General features: G+C 35.4%; 1 protein-coding gene across 1 annotated transcript in view; it reads left to right on the forward strand.

The window, feature by feature from the left end:
* Positions 1–15,668, forward strand: part of LOC135689282 (integrin alpha-8) — a 31,863-nt gene extending 16,195 nt beyond the window's left edge. Inside the window, exons 16-32 of the mRNA XM_065206459.2 lie at positions 1,045–1,158; positions 1,612–1,667; positions 1,781–1,932; positions 2,685–2,828; positions 3,580–3,659; positions 3,821–3,965; positions 4,897–4,986; positions 5,300–5,379; positions 6,246–6,332; positions 6,844–6,946; positions 8,531–8,632; positions 9,434–9,487; positions 10,533–10,607; positions 11,097–11,210; positions 11,908–12,015; positions 12,512–12,643; positions 13,382–15,668. Of these exons, the coding sequence (XP_065062531.2) occupies positions 1,045–1,158; positions 1,612–1,667; positions 1,781–1,932; positions 2,685–2,828; positions 3,580–3,659; positions 3,821–3,965; positions 4,897–4,986; positions 5,300–5,379; positions 6,246–6,332; positions 6,844–6,946; positions 8,531–8,632; positions 9,434–9,487; positions 10,533–10,607; positions 11,097–11,210; positions 11,908–12,015; positions 12,512–12,643; positions 13,382–13,441 (1,696 nt within the window). The 3' untranslated portion in view covers positions 13,442–15,668. The remainder of the gene's footprint in view (positions 1–1,044; positions 1,159–1,611; positions 1,668–1,780; positions 1,933–2,684; positions 2,829–3,579; positions 3,660–3,820; positions 3,966–4,896; positions 4,987–5,299; positions 5,380–6,245; positions 6,333–6,843; positions 6,947–8,530; positions 8,633–9,433; positions 9,488–10,532; positions 10,608–11,096; positions 11,211–11,907; positions 12,016–12,511; positions 12,644–13,381) is intronic.
* Positions 15,669–15,894: the final 226 nt, after the last annotated feature.

Raw genomic sequence — 15,894 nt, forward strand, 5'->3', positions numbered from 1 at the left:
TTGTCCTTTCTGTTCTTCCCTACTTAATTCCAGGCAAGATTCAGCTAAAAGCAGCCAATTCAAGTCTAATTTTTTGCCTTTGTACCAACGATCATCTGTGGAATCGATTTTTGACGAGGCACTGTCTGGTTTCGAAGTTTCGGCGTCAGCAAGGCCAAGGCCATGGCCTATGTCTGCATGAGTATCATCACTATCGACATCGTCAATGACATAATTTTCCTGAGTATTAAGAAAATATTCGTTGACGTTTTTATCATCTTTCATTGAATCGATGAAACAGTCAGAAGCTGTACTCACCTCAGCAACGGGTACTGCAGTTGATGAGTTTTGATCGCTTGTTGATTCGCCATCAATAGGACTGGCAGTCTTAGGCCGACTGCTGGTGTTTGATTTGGTAAATCCAAACGAGGAGAGTAGCGATGTTTGGCCACTTGCAGTGGCAGCCTCTTTCAATTCATTCTTCTTTTTTTCCAAACGTTTCTCGTGACCACTCTTTGTTGCTTTTCTTTTCATTTCTAACATGGATTTCTAGCTGACAAACTTTTGATCTTTCTATTTCGATTTTAGAACACAGTCTAAAATGACCATGACAACACCAAACATAAACTAGCAACCATAGCAACATAGAGCCTCGACAGAAAACCCAGAAAGAGGATAGATATGCAAAGGGCCTTTCCTTCTGTGCTCAACAAGTGGCACAATGTGAAAGACTAATTTTTTACTTTTTACATTTTGAAAAAAACATTTGTGAAAAGGGCCCAAACTAGTGGGCCGAAAGCCCTAAATTTTGCTTTTTTACTGGGCCGGAAGAGGGGCCCACTGGGCCAGTGGCCCAGTAGTTACAATGTTAAAAAATGCCCTGCTACATTCTATTGAGCTGACTTTGCGATTTGTACCACCTTTGATAACTACAGCTGCAATCACTGTTTTTCCAACGTGAATTCACGTTCTATATTCTATTCTAACTGACAGATTCCATACATAAGCATTGTTTATGAGATCACCTTGATCTTTTATGATAATAGTTGCGTTTGCCCAATCCAGGAGTAGACCCATATTGACGTTCTCAACAACAAACAAACTTAACACAACAAAGGTGTCCATATCAAAAAGGGACATAACTCCGTGCAGAGAAATCAATCGTGAAAAGTACCAGTGGTATGTTCTTTATATTTAATATCTAACTAAAAAAATTCAGGAATGGTATATCGTCGCTAAAAGATTCTGAATTTATGCGTGACAATGTGTTTCAGATATTGATTATACTGGTAAATTTGCGTCTTGAATTGGCCTCACTCTAAGGAATGACCTTACTGCATAATCGAAGCTTGGATATTGATTTTGCGGAAAATCTCCATGTGTAGTTTTATCTTTTTGTTTCCAAAGAACTTATAACTATGTCGTAATGTTGTTTGGTCTTTTCTCTTTATGTTACGAACTGGTATTTGACTGATATCTATTCCAAATAATTGCAAAACAGTATATATCTTTGAAACAGCCGGCCAATTCATCGTATTTGGAAAACTTTCGTTTTGTGATGTAGATGATTTTGCAAATGGCTGTTTCTTTTCATTTTGTCAAACGTCTGAATGTAGCGATTTTTCATTTCAGCGTCAAGTTAGATTTTTGCTTATTTTACACTGGCTCAAGTGTACCAGCAACATTAGGTGAGCGTTATGTCTTGTCCAGTTTCACTCATCGATTTTCCAACTTCCTTATCGCCGGAAAAAGGACTGGCTGCAAATAAAAAGGTTTATGCGTGCCTCCAAATTTTTTGTAGACGTGCGGACCGAAATTGAAACAGACAAGGGAAAGAAGGGTCAAAGGCGGGCAGTGATGTTGGAGGGTAATGTCGAAAAAAGGATGATTTCCTTCCAGAAACAATACACCAAAGGAATAAGACAATGTGAAGACCGGATCATATACGTCACAGTAAGTTAAGAAATTCACTTTATCACTTAAATTACTATAGTTAATTTTTAGAAAAGTACTCATTGAATGCAATGGAACTATGGAAACTTAGCATCCTGTCTTTCACAGTGATTCGAGCCTTGCTAGCATCAGCTCCGCTTTTTACTTTTTAAATCTATTTACAAATAATGAAGAAAAATAGTGCGTGCAAAAAATAATGAAGAAATGACACTCATCTTGCGCCGTGTATCCGTACGTCCTCTAGCCCCGTGCTTCATGCATAAGCTTCTGGAGTGTTTGTTCTTTACAGAATGGAAATTCAGGACACGATTTTTTGTTTTTAAATTCTGACTATTAACGTTGTACTTAAAAGCTCGTCCTCTTTTTCTCTCTGTGATAACCTGTATATATTCTCATTTATAATCGGTGACCATGTCTTTTGTTGCAATCTGTTCGTTGAAGCTAAAGTCTCTACAATAAAGAAGCGAAATTCTTGGTACACGACATTAAATTTTCAAAAAATTTCAGTCACGTCTCTTTCCACAATCCGATAAATGTTGTTTTATGAAATGAAGTGGATTTTGTGTGGCCAAATAGCTTTCTGTCAAAGAGTTATGACACTAATTTCCATGTTTCGGTGGAGAGAAGGATGCAGTGTCGGTCTTTTCGATCGTAATAATTCTTTAAAGTAAAAGGGCAGTGAAGCAACAAGGATACAAACTTCACATCCAATGTATTAAGCATAACTAATGAGCTGCTTTCTCTATTGGCAGCAAAATCCAAAGTCACTGAGCAGTGGCATCACAGTGAATATAAACTACAAGTATATGGAGCCAACAAGTGGATGCGGAGGCACAGTGTGTCCTATTGGAGACTATGCACGCGATGGAGCTCTGAGTAGAGATCTACAACAGGAGGTATGTGCAAACTGTTTGACGCCTTAGCAAAGTAAACAGTAAAATGCTTCCGAATTTCCTTAAGACTATCCTTTATCAACAACACTGTTTTTTCCTGGTACAATTTACTTACATTGATTGTTATTATAGCATTATATTGTACCTCGCGCAATCTAGTATATTTATGGACTGTTTTGAAAAGCCAGTGATCTTGTGCAAAAAATTACTGATATCTACACCCCTTTCTTTCTTACTATCTTTCATAAAAAACATTTGTTGATGATTTTTTTTCGTAAGCATCCAGTATGGCTAAATTGGTCAAAAACTGGCTCTAGTTGGTTTGAAAATCAGATTTATAGGTCTTTTTTAAAATATGCAAGTTGTGCACATAAATCCTAGGTGATAGGCAATATAACAACATAAGAACTTTTGAAAGTAAAATTTGTTTGTGCATGGGCTTCATGAAAAATTTCTTATTAGTATTAACCGTCAGAACTGTTCTTTATTGTCTTTTGACATGAATATGTAAAAGAATTTAAGAAAAGACAGATCTAAAAAAAAATGTCTTGAAAGAAAATTTTCAAAACTAAGGTAGTCAAAGTTTACGCCACTTGAACAATTTTTAAATCTAGCATAACATCGAAAGTTGTTCATTTTATTGCAATCCTATGCTACAGAACCTTAGAAAATTTGGCATTTCCTTAGCGTATCTTTATTTTATTTTCTTGAATACTTCCTTGATTGATTCTAAAATAAAGATTACTTTTAACAGATAACATATCTTCGAGGATGTAAAAGTGAAACAAAATGTATCGCTGATTTGGTTGTTCTAAGCAAAGCTGAAATACCTGGGTATTCTTTATTTGAGTTTTATGAAACTTTGCTTTTGAGTTCTAAACATTCTATTCAATCTTTCCTCGTAAATAGAAAAACACATGCACAAATCTATTGCGCATGAACATAATGAGGCAATCCAAACGACATATCTGAAATATCGACTTTTTTCATTTTAGTGGCTTAAAAGAGATTGAGTTTGGGGTGGTTGAACAATTTTCGCTGAAAATCAACCTGGAAAACAAGGGTGAAAATGCCTTCCTATCAAAAATGAATATCCTGTATGAAGATGATTTTGAGCTGATTGGAGTCACCTTCATCAAAGTAAGTAGCTAGCCACAGAACATATATAATCTGTTGTTTTTATCGACAATATCTTACCTACTTAATGATATTTCTGTGTATAGGTGAATCCCGTTAGTCGTACCCCGGGTAAATAGGACTTTAATTAAATCCGACTGATTCTCAATCCTCCTCGGATTTTCCTTCATTAGTCAAGTCCGATGTCGTACCATAGATAAGTCGGACATTCGCTGAGTCGGTCCATTCCCTTACTCCGCTTGACAGTCCGACAAAACGTGATTTAATTGTATTCCAATTGTGTTTGACTAACATCGATACTACAATTTGCTGTAATGTATCTGGCTATCTTATTCAAGACGATTATAACCAGGGGTATAATGGTTTTTTTTAAACTAAATGCAAGAAAGGAAACATTTTCATGCAGTAGAGATTCATGTAGAACGATGTAAATTGTATATCAGAATTACTTAATTGCTTTTTGTACATCGTTATTTCCGTAGTGGCTTGATGAAAGGAAATAGATCCACCGTAGTAGCTAGACCGAAAGAAATAGATCCATTAGTGGATATATTTGTATCATTTTAGTAACGATGCTGGTGTTGATAAGTGCAGATATAATCATATTGACATTTCAGAATGTCAGTTTACTTGTTCGAGCAGCCATCAATAGATGCTAATTGGCATGAACTATCTGTCAATCGATTACTAGCCAATCAATAAGCAGACGAGAAGCATCACGCTTATTGGTTGGCGAGATAGCAGGAGTATGAGTTGTAAACAGAGAGATGGCTCAAGCCACTTTATTATCGGTCGATCGCCTTTAATAATGTTCATCGATTGAACACATATAATTGAAATGAAACATCAAGTTCCGTGTTTTCCTCGGTCACATCTTATAGGCCATGGACCAAATTGTTTGCTGTCTGGTACTAATGCTTTTATCCCTCAACAGGAGCAGTCGCCACTTCGGGAAATCAAGAGGGAGAATGACAAGAACAAACTCACCTTTTCATTGCCAAGCCCTTTTGCACCAAACAGGAAGGTAGGGATGCTGGCAATTTCTTACTGCTATGCTTAAAACATAGATGTAGGAAACATTTCAAAGACAGGTGGCATATAGGCAAAAATGGAGCACCTCCGTGAGCTGCAAATAGGAACTTTACTACTTATAGGTGATGTGCTTTTGCCAGAGCTGGAATTTATTGTAGAGAAGCATGCAGAAAATCTTTGATTTCCCTCTCCAAGAGGCATACTAGAGCTTGAAGAAAGGCACCAAAGCTTTGCAAAACCACCTTAGCTATTGGTGAACGAATGGTTATTAATTTCAATTTAACAGCATATGTTTCTTTTCATAGCTTGATATAGAGGTGAGGTTCAGTGTTAGTAAGCTGCGTCCAAGCAAGCAGAAGCTTTCTTTCGTAATCGAAGCAACCAGGTTAGTTACTACAGGTATGATTGTTTAGCCAGGTCTTTGACTTCCTTAAAACTGGTCGAAAGAGCGACGAAAAATTCAGATTAATAGCCTGTTGTACCTTTCTCCAGTGTAAGAAATCTCTTAGTTCGGTTTGTTCCAAAGTTCGAAAATCAAACGAAATCACAAGTCATATGAAAGTTCAAAAATCACATGAAATCACAAGACATATGAAAGCTCGATTATCACATGAAATCACAAGACATATGAAAGCTCGATAATCATATGAAATCACAAATCATATGAAAGTTTGACAACCACATGAAATCACAAATCATGTGAAAGTTTGACAACCACATTAAATCACAAATCATATAAAAGTTTAACAATCACATGAAATCATAAATCATATGAAAGTTTGACAATCACATGAAATCACAAATCATATGAAAGTTCAAAAATCACATGAAATCACAAGTCATATGAAAGTTTGACAATCACATGAAACCACCGATCATATCAAAGTTTGACAACCACATGAAATCATAAATCATATGAAAGTTCAACAAACACATGAAATCACAAATCATATGAAAGTTTGACAATCACATGAAATCACAAATCATATGAAGTTCAAAAATCACATGAAGTCACAAATCATATGAAAGTTTGACAACACATGAAAGCAAAGACACAACGCCGTCTTTGTCCTTTTGCAGTTTTTAATGTCACCTTACTTGTAAAAGATAAACATTGTCTAGTTGGCACAGGTGTACACCATCGACCCATGTGCCTGTCTTATGTGGTTAGTCTTTTTTATACTTTCGGGCCAAGTCTTTTAACTAAAACTACAAGACTTCATCGAAGAAACAATTTTCTTCATATTTTAGTGATGGAAGTGATGAAAAAAACGTCAAAGATAACAAAAACGAGATTATTCTAGCGGCTACAGTGCGAGCGGATCTCACTGTTACTGGGTTCGTATAACATACAAAGTTCTTCATACTGCTTATTTTGGGTGCCGAAGCCTAAGGGTAAAGGGAGAGGGAAAGAGAGAAGGGCAGAGACATTCTCTCCTCTGTTTTTCTCTCCCCTGCTCCTAGGCTCTGATGTCCATGGTTCATACTGCTAAAGAGCTAAAATTATCCGAAAAAAGTTTCTCTTGGATTTTTATCTCCATAAGTCAATGATATGCTAAGGCTACTTTCGCTGTAATATCAACATCATTTACACATAATTTAGAAGAAGATTTGTTAATGCTTAATGTTTGATTAGATTTTCGCTAAAAATTTATTTAGATGTCTTGAAATACAATATTTTCAAAGTTAAAAAAATTAGTAAAATAAGATATGCATCTCCCTACACTTATATGTGGATGATCAAGAAAAGTTGACGAAATGCTTGCTTTCAATAAAACATTTGCCGTTTGCATTCGACTATGGAGATTTTTCACAACTTATTCTAGTCTATCTATCAATTTCCTCATAGTTCAGCAACGCCGTATAAGATAACTTATGATCAGAAGCCGATAACAAGTGGCAAGCTCACTAATGAGAGTCAGGTTGGAGCGATTGTCAATTATAAGTTTCTGGTAAGTCATTGAATTGTTTTAGATTGAATTATCTGATGATGAATAAAACAAAATCAAGCAGCTCTCATTATCATTCTTAGAAGTTTTAAACCAATTCATTTCTCTACTTTTAATTTAATTCTATCTTGTGACGTTTCTTTCTTAAAATTCCATTTCTTCCTAAATCCGTTTAGCGATTCTGTTTTTTCTTTTCTGAATCCGTTTGTTTCTTGTGAATCCGCTTGTTTTTGCGAATCTAATTATTTTTTTTTGCGGTACAGAATTTGAATATTTTTCATCGTGTTATTTCGGACCCTTATTCTGACCTTTTACGCTCTGAGGAGTGTCAGACGAAAAAGCTTTTAGTATGTCGTAAAATGTTTGCTTTTTTCAAAGCCATAATCTAATTATTCTTGGTCAACCAAATATTTTGATGTGATCCAGAAGGTACCAAGACGTCCAAGCTCCAAGACTCTGTCATTCTTCTCCATTTTTCTTTGACTTTAAAGCATCTATTGAACCTTTGTATACAATGCGACATTGTCCTTTTTGGGACAATGTCCCTGTGTTAACCGTAGAAAGTTTTAAAGACAATATCCATATATTTTAGTGACAATCACAAAACGTCCATGCATTTTATGATTTAATCAGGGACAAAATCTTAATTTATGGCTGCTTAATCTATTGAAATTTTAGGAAAAATTTACGGACAATTTAGTGATAATTTGTGGAAAATTTAGGGATGATTTGTGGACAATTTAGGGATAATTTATGGACATTTTAGGGATAATTTATAGATAATTTAGGTTTAATTTTTGGGCATTTTAGGGATAATTAATAGATAATTTAGGTTTAATTTTTGGACATTTAAGGGTTAATTGTCCAAACTTTAGGGATGCAAAAGTGTCCGAACTCAAGGGATAAAAACTGCTGTTTTCCATAATATTTATGGACAATTATTTTACTGTGTAAGCTTTATCAAAGCATTCTGGGATTTCATTTTTCAGCGCTACAGTACCATATGAACTGTTGTTTAGGTATATTATTATGCAGATTTGCTGTTAGTAATTCGAGGACGTGCATTAATACTTGATCGCAAGACTTGTTACTTATGCTTTATTATTTTTTGAATCATAACTTGACGGTCTCATGCTATTTTCAATTGCTTGCCATACAATACCATTTACTGCGAGTTGCTTCTTGACGAAGGTTTCTAGAAAAGTATGGCAATAGTTCGTCTACATACGTAACAATGTAATGTTTTACGTCTCAAAACATTGGATACTAGTTTGTAAGGCTATTGGTTAAGGCTGCTCGGTTAGGCTCATCAGTCTTTTATTGCGAACCTTTGAAAGTGGGTTAGCTGTGGGATTCTGCAGTCCACAAAATGTTTCAAATACGGATCTCTCTTCTTGCGAGCCTGAGTTGAAATAAAAATCTTGTTCAACCGGACCTAAGTTAGAATAGAGTAACATTGCTCCATAATTCTAGATGTTTCAAGGTTAGAACTGTTAGATTATTGCTTATAACGTGTTTTGTTTTTGCAAAAGTACTGCGATGGTACCTGATTCTCATACGTGATTGTGTGATGCATTTGTGTTTTAGGTGCAAAATTTAGGCCCAGCTCCAGTGCAAGGGATCTCTGTGCGCATAGGACTTCTGGCCAAGCATCAGAGTAAATATGTTGCCATGCTGTTTGATGCTCAGGTAATGAACATATCCTAGACACCTGCTTGAAACGCTTTTCAAACTGTAACTGAACTGAATACCTCGGAACAGGGATGCAGGAACGATAACTATCCAAGAGTCCCCCAACCACTGCAATATTTTTCAATTACTGACCTCTTGTTTTTATGTGCTGCATTCAGTCCTTGTCGTAAGCATTAAAACAAGTGTTGATTTTCAAATGGATGCATCTAACCCACCCACAAATTTCAATCGATATCTGTTTTTTGTATTTTTTTTTCGAACAACACTTCTACTTTATTCCACACTCATGTTAAGCTAGGTTATGCTACGACTAATGGTACAATTTATTAGAGATTTGGATCTAAATGTTTTTCAAGCTACTTGAGGGTGTGGGTAGAACGATGCCAAGACTTCATGATAATTGTCTGTTGCATCTTTCTATGACAAAAATCATGTTCCCTTATTGAGTTCTCATTAAATTACCCTCAACTGGACTGTAGGAAAATGTCCGTTCTTTGTAGTATTACTTATTATATTAAAGATACTTAGCGTTACTCGTTCCTTCCTTCTATATTTTGCATCTGCTTTGTGCCAATATTTTCACAGTAAGCTTTTATAAAGTATGTGTCTCTCTTTAAGTATATCATGGCTGTAATGTAAAAGTCATTCTTAATGTATAAAGCTTTATCAATACGGAATCGAGCACTAATCATCGGCCTGGATAACAGTGATCGTCACTAGCTATCATAGTTTATTGTACTGTATTGTAATCAATTAATGTTGTATCAAAAAATATTATTCATGTTATTTTCATATTAGATTGGCAAATCTTCTGGATGTAACACGACAGGCAAAATAAATCCTGAAAAAATGGTAATCACTTCACATTTTCTATTAATAAGCTAAGTTTGCAATTTTTTCATGCTGATATTCGATTTAATTGATGATCTTGTTTTCAAAACTAACTCAAATCTCTTTTTATCAAATTTTGACTTTGGATTCTAATAAAGGACAAGCGTTTCAGCTTACATGTAAATATTCGTGGTGCTGTTGCTTGCCATATTGATTTTATGACAAGATAAAGTTAACAATTCTGTAAGGAATTTAACAGGTTGAAAAGTTTTACCTGGATCAATTCTTGTGCACAAATCCCTAACACGTTTTGGAGATTTTTATCTTCATAAATCTACAATACAACAACAAAATAATATCACATTTGAAATGAGATAAACTACTTACTGAGAATTACGAGCTTCCAAACAATCCTGATCATTTGTTTTGTTTAGCCTTCTTTGTTCCTCGTTTGGTACACCTGGGTTGGTATATTTAAAAAAGTTTTACATTCTACTTACCCGGTGTACTGAAGCTTGAGGGAGATGGAGAGAGAGATGCTGCAGAGATATTCTCTGCTTTTTTTTTCTGGCCCCTGTTTCTAGGCTCTAATGCCCATGGTTCATACTGCTAAATCAAGCCACAAAGCCACAAATGGGCCTTATCAAGCCACAAAAACATCTAACGTCGATCAATTAGTTATTTGCAATCTTTTCACAACCTATTTACAACCTGATCGCAATCTTTTCACAATATGAATATCATCTTTTTACAATTTGATCACAACCTTTTTAAAATCTGACCATTTCCTATTTACAGTCTGATCACAATCTACTCACAATCTGACCACAACCTGTACAGAATCTGACTGTGCCTCTTTGCAATCTCATCACAATCTATTCACAATATGATCACAACTTACTCACAATCTGATCACAACTCATTCGTTAAATCTTTTCATTGCCTATTCACAATCTGATCTCAACCTATTCAAAATTTGATCACAACCTATTCACAATGTGACCACTACCTATTCAAAATAATGCGGTGTATCTTCGATCAATTCGGAGTACTTGTTGTTTTTTAGGTGCTAGAAACTTTCGATCTGACCAACAATCGCAGCAAAGCAACTACCAACGAAGTCAAGGATTTGACAGACATTGTAAGTCTGTTAGTATCTATTGCTACCGCCTTCTTTGCACAATAAAGCTTACTTTTAAGGCAATCAACGGATACTTAAGTGGCTGAAGCCATTTGTCAATCAAAATGGGCCAATCAATAAGGGTAATGCCACTGACGCGTTTATTGATTGGCCATTCGTTGATTGACAGTTGGCTGAACCCACCTTAATATCTCTCAATTACCTTGGAACAAGAGTGTCCCCGAAAAGCTGAATAAAATGATGAGCAGGGCTAGGTGGTTAGAGGCTGAATTATATCCTAATGTATTGGGGAAAACCACATGGCCCTACTGAATATTTTAGAGTTAAGATGCAAAGATCCTAATTTTTCTCCGCTAATATTTTTATAAATGTTTCTTGAGTTTTCGGTACTTTGAAATTACTTTCTTTCCACGCTAGTGCAATTTTGATTCAGAATAAATTACGTTTTCCCACATGTTATGAAATGATTCTGTGAATAACTTCTTATAGAATTGTCGAACTGGATATTGCATCCCTGTCGATTGCTACATCGGTTTCTTGGGAAGTGGAAAGGAGAAGGAGGTGACACTTAGAACCAGAATATATCAAAATACATTCATTGAGGTATTTAACAATATATGTTTATTGTTTCTGTTTGGTTAGAGAATATATTGCGTAATCATAAAGTTATTTTTAAGTTATCAACATTGAATATTTGCACTTCATACAAACTTCCATTCAGTCATTGTTGATACTACTATTTCTTTGTCCTTGGCTCTGACAGACAACTTCATACTTTTCTTTCAAAGAAAACTAGGCTGATCCTAGGCTCTCCTTTGCTACAATACAATGTCGACCCTCTTCTCCAGTCCCCAACTCATTTTTAAGGTCCATCTCAGCATTACACTACTCATACCTGTACCAACTAAGAAGCTCGAGCAATTTAAAACTATCAAAAGTGAGAACCACATACTATGGTCCAGATACCGTAAGGTTCATGGGTCAAAGAATATGAGCAAAATTACCTATAGAAGTGAAAACTTCAGTCTCTTTGACTGTTTTGAAAAAACATCTTAAGAAAACAATTAGCTTTTATTTTTAGCTATTTCGAACAGCCAACTTTAAATCAAAGTATTAATAATAATAATGATAATAATAATACCTTGAAACACACTGCTTTTTACTCCCGTAAAGATTTCCATGCATCCTGATTTGGCTTTTCCCTTATTTCTTTTTTGAATCTTTTTATTATCTCTAATCTTAAACTTAAAATATTTTTATTAATTTTAATCTTAAGTAATCTTTTTTTACTTCTTTCAAGGAAAAAAGAGGATTATCAAAGATAACTTCTAAAGTAAGTGTCATTATAGACGATAACGAGAAGGCTTTTCTGCGTCAACCTGCAAACCAGAAGCCGGACTTGGCAAAGGTAAATCCGTGCAAATCACGTTGAGCATTAGTTTATTGTCTCAATACATTACTTGATATCATCAGGAATATTGCGAAATAAGTTTTCTGTGATGACGTCCCAAAAGTCTGTCTTTAAGATTTCGAATTTGGATCACAGAACCTGAGAGAGTAACCCATTTAATTAAAAAAACAATGGTCTAACTTTCATTAGCTTAATCATTCATTGTTGATAAGGTTTTGAAAATATTTCGATTGGTAATATAAAATTCCTACCTACCCCCAATACACTGCCCCACACCCCCTTTTAACAGCACCACCAGGCATACATTTTTGTGCACAGTACAACAGGATTAGATGACATCCACAGCTAGAAACAGCTAGAAACTTAGGAGGCTTTCTGTTACTATCAATCAAAACCTAGACAGGCACTCATTGCAAGAGAATTAACATAGATTAAGAAAATACACTCTTCATGATAATTTCTTGAGATATAAGCTCTGTTTGAATATATTTAGGTGAGCGTGTTTGTTGGACCTTATGTTGAAAGCAAGAAAGGAAAGACAGAAGAAATCGCCTGGTGGATAATTCTGCTGGCAGTTCTTGGAGGTGTACTTCTGATTGCCGTCACTGTCTATGTTTTCTACAAGGTCAGTTCACAGTACATTTTTTTAGGTAAAAGCGTTTACTGTTTTTATTGTCATTTTATCAACATTTGTGGAGAAATTGTGTTTGACATCAAGTTAATGAAATAGAAGGACGAGGCTATTATGAACTAGAGCAATGATTGGCTTATCTTGTTCTCTTGTCCAATAAACACAAGGTAAAATGCAAACAATCTTTTGGTGGTACAAAACTTGGCAATGGCAAAAGCAAACATTTGAGTAAACTAAAGCTTTACGTCTGACACTCATCAGAGTTTAAAACTTCAGAACATAGATCGAAAACTCTAAAAATATTTCCTAGCGTAGAGTTTTCGATCTATTTTCTTAAATTTTAAACTCTGAAGAGTGTCAGACATAAAGCTTTAGTTTACTTAAATGTTTGCTTTTTACAAAGCCATTTATAAGGAAAAATGTTTATGTTGGATTTACAGTAATGGTAGTGAAGTGTGAGATACTGGTGTAGTTGAGGAATAAATGGTCACAACTATGAAAACATCATTACAGAATCACACGAGATAATCGAAAAATAACACTTTCTCAAACACACTTTCTCATTATCATATAGGCTGCAAGGCTACAGGAAAACACCGAAATATCACGATCACACTCTTCAATTCCAGGAATTTTTGAAACAGGAACAAACCCGCCTTTTTCACCCTTCATTGTTACATTCTACTTTTGATTTAATATCCAATCAATGATTATGCATCCATATCATTTCAGGTTGGTTTCTTCAAACGCAAAAGAGTCAATGATATCAGTGGACCAACTCAAGATGAATAAAGCAAAAATTGTTAAAGATAAGAATATTTGCTATTCAAAAACGTAGTTTTAAAGTCTGATTCGAAATGTTAATTCTATTAACTAATGCGCATCTAGATTTTGTTTTCATTTAGTTTGTAAAAACTGTGAATAGGGCAGTTTAGGTGAGTATACAAATGTTACAAAAGGGCTCCTTACCTGGGTAAAGATAAAACTTTTTGTACTTGCACCAAAAAAGAACTGAATAATCAACTCAGGGGCGTCACCAAAGGGAGTACAGGGGGAATGTGCGGTTAGGGTTTAACCATTTTGCAACAGTTGTAACTTATTAACATTTTTGTGTAGTTGAACTTTCAAACTATGGCACTAGAGTATAAATTTTGAAACAGAAATGCACAAAAGTAGCATGTAAGAGTATTTATCTTTTGACAACACCCTTAAAGAGTGAGACACGCCCTTTTTCTCGGCAAAAATCACCTCTTCACCCCTCCAAACAACTTTCTTGGCTCCGCCCCTGAATCAACTGCATATCGCTGGCTTGTTTTACATGCTCAGCTAGGATGCAGCCGTAGCTAAGATGCACAGAGTGATGCTTCGATGATTATTTACCTTGGCAGTGGCATCTCCTATTCATTCAGTTTTAATCAACAATCCATCTAAGGGTCAACTTTGGACCAAAGGATTTTTGATGTACAATCACTGCCAAAATTACTTGGAACACCCAACACTTTGCGCTATGTTTTCTTTTCTCGTTTATTTTCCCGAATACTGCTACTTCCGTCCCCCTTTTCCCCCAAAACAATGTTGAAAGTATAGAAAATATGAAACAAGCCACCAGAAAAAACATACTCCATAACCACTTTCTTTTTCTAAAGTAAATCAACATTGTTCCTAGGGGGAAAGGGAGTGGCTGAATTTGCCCTTGAAAACGTACATTGGTGTTTCAAGACTCTTTGCAGTGATTGTACGGTAGCCAAAGAAGGAAGTTTTGGTTCCCAAAAACGTCAAACAAAATGATGACGTCACTCACGACTTTTTGGAAAATATTATCGTACAGACAAGTCGTGTAAGAGGTTTTTCAAACGTCCCGTTGTGTTGAGGGTCTGGGGCTCTCAAATGTAGTCAATCTGTTTATATTCATATGTAATTGTAATATAGAAAATTCAAATTTAAAGCTGCCGTTTAATACGTGTATATCAAAACTGAGAGATAAAGACATTGTTATTGACTTTTTGGAGACAGATGTTTTGTTCATGGTGATCATGGGCTTTATAATATCTTCCTCTGTACCCTTCGTTCGGCGAACACTTGACTTTTCGATCGTTTGTAATTGGAACAAATTTTCTTTTCTTTGATTCTTCTTGCTGATTTTTATCTGAGCAGGTCTAAATTGTGAAATCACCATCAATAGGGCATGTAAATTTTTGAATGAGCCATGTAACTATTTAATATTTTCCTTATGAGATAAAACTACCCATATATTTTTGAAGGCACTATGTCCCGACTGTTTTGTACAGCAAAAGGACGCTAGGGCCCAGACCCTATATATATATTGTTATTTAAGAAGAGTTATAGAGAGTTATGTTGGAAACACGCCGTTGTTTGAATTATCTACAATCTGCCTATTAGGCCAGCGTAAACATAAACATAACACCGACAGTCATCCGCTAAGTGTTAGTAAAAGGGTTCTGAAGGGCGTTTATGGTTTAGAAAACGTTGAAAATTAGTCTTATGTGATCCCCTTTATACGTTACAAAAGGTCTACTGTATAATCCAGCCAATTGGAAATCACATGGTCATCGAAAAGCACTGAGACCATAGAATTATGGTCGGGACATAGTGCCATTAAGTAAAGAAAGAAATCAAAAACTTAAGAATCTCATTTAATGTTAATCAAACTCAGAGAAGTCGTCTAGTTACAGAAGATAGAATTCGTGTTTTTTCTTCACTCCTGAAACGGTGTCATTTCCTAAAAAGCTGGTGCCTTTAATGTGGGGATGCCTACCCAACAATCAATGTCGTTCAGCTTTTTTTACGTCCATTGAATGAAAAAAACAAATCGAAAATATCAAAATACTACTTTATACATGAACGTTGAATGTTGTTATGATGTTTTCAGCAAAACTCGTGAGGTAAAGTGAAGAAGAACAAGAGTAGAATCGTAAGATTGGTTACATAGAAGATTGGCTATGTTAGTTTGCATTGGTCTAATATTGTAACTTAAACATAAACAAAGTCGTATTTTGATTATATTGATTTTTGTTTGTTATGTGCCTTTCAAGTACCCATATCCCAAAGTAAAATTATTCCATGCCATCAGAAGAATCGATTCTCGTTTCAGGGAAGCGAGAAACGTCATGTTTTGAGCTCGGAAATCGGGAATTGTCAAATTTTTGTAATAGGGATTCGGAAATTGGTGACATTTGGATTCGGGAATTGATGGTTGGAATCGGGTATTCAAGAAATGGGTACCC

Source organism: Rhopilema esculentum, chromosome 9 (assembly GCF_057945365.1).
Source record: "Rhopilema esculentum isolate cy_ngs chromosome 9, ASM5794536v1, whole genome shotgun sequence".
Lineage (NCBI taxonomy): Eukaryota > Metazoa > Cnidaria > Scyphozoa > Rhizostomeae > Rhizostomatidae > Rhopilema > Rhopilema esculentum.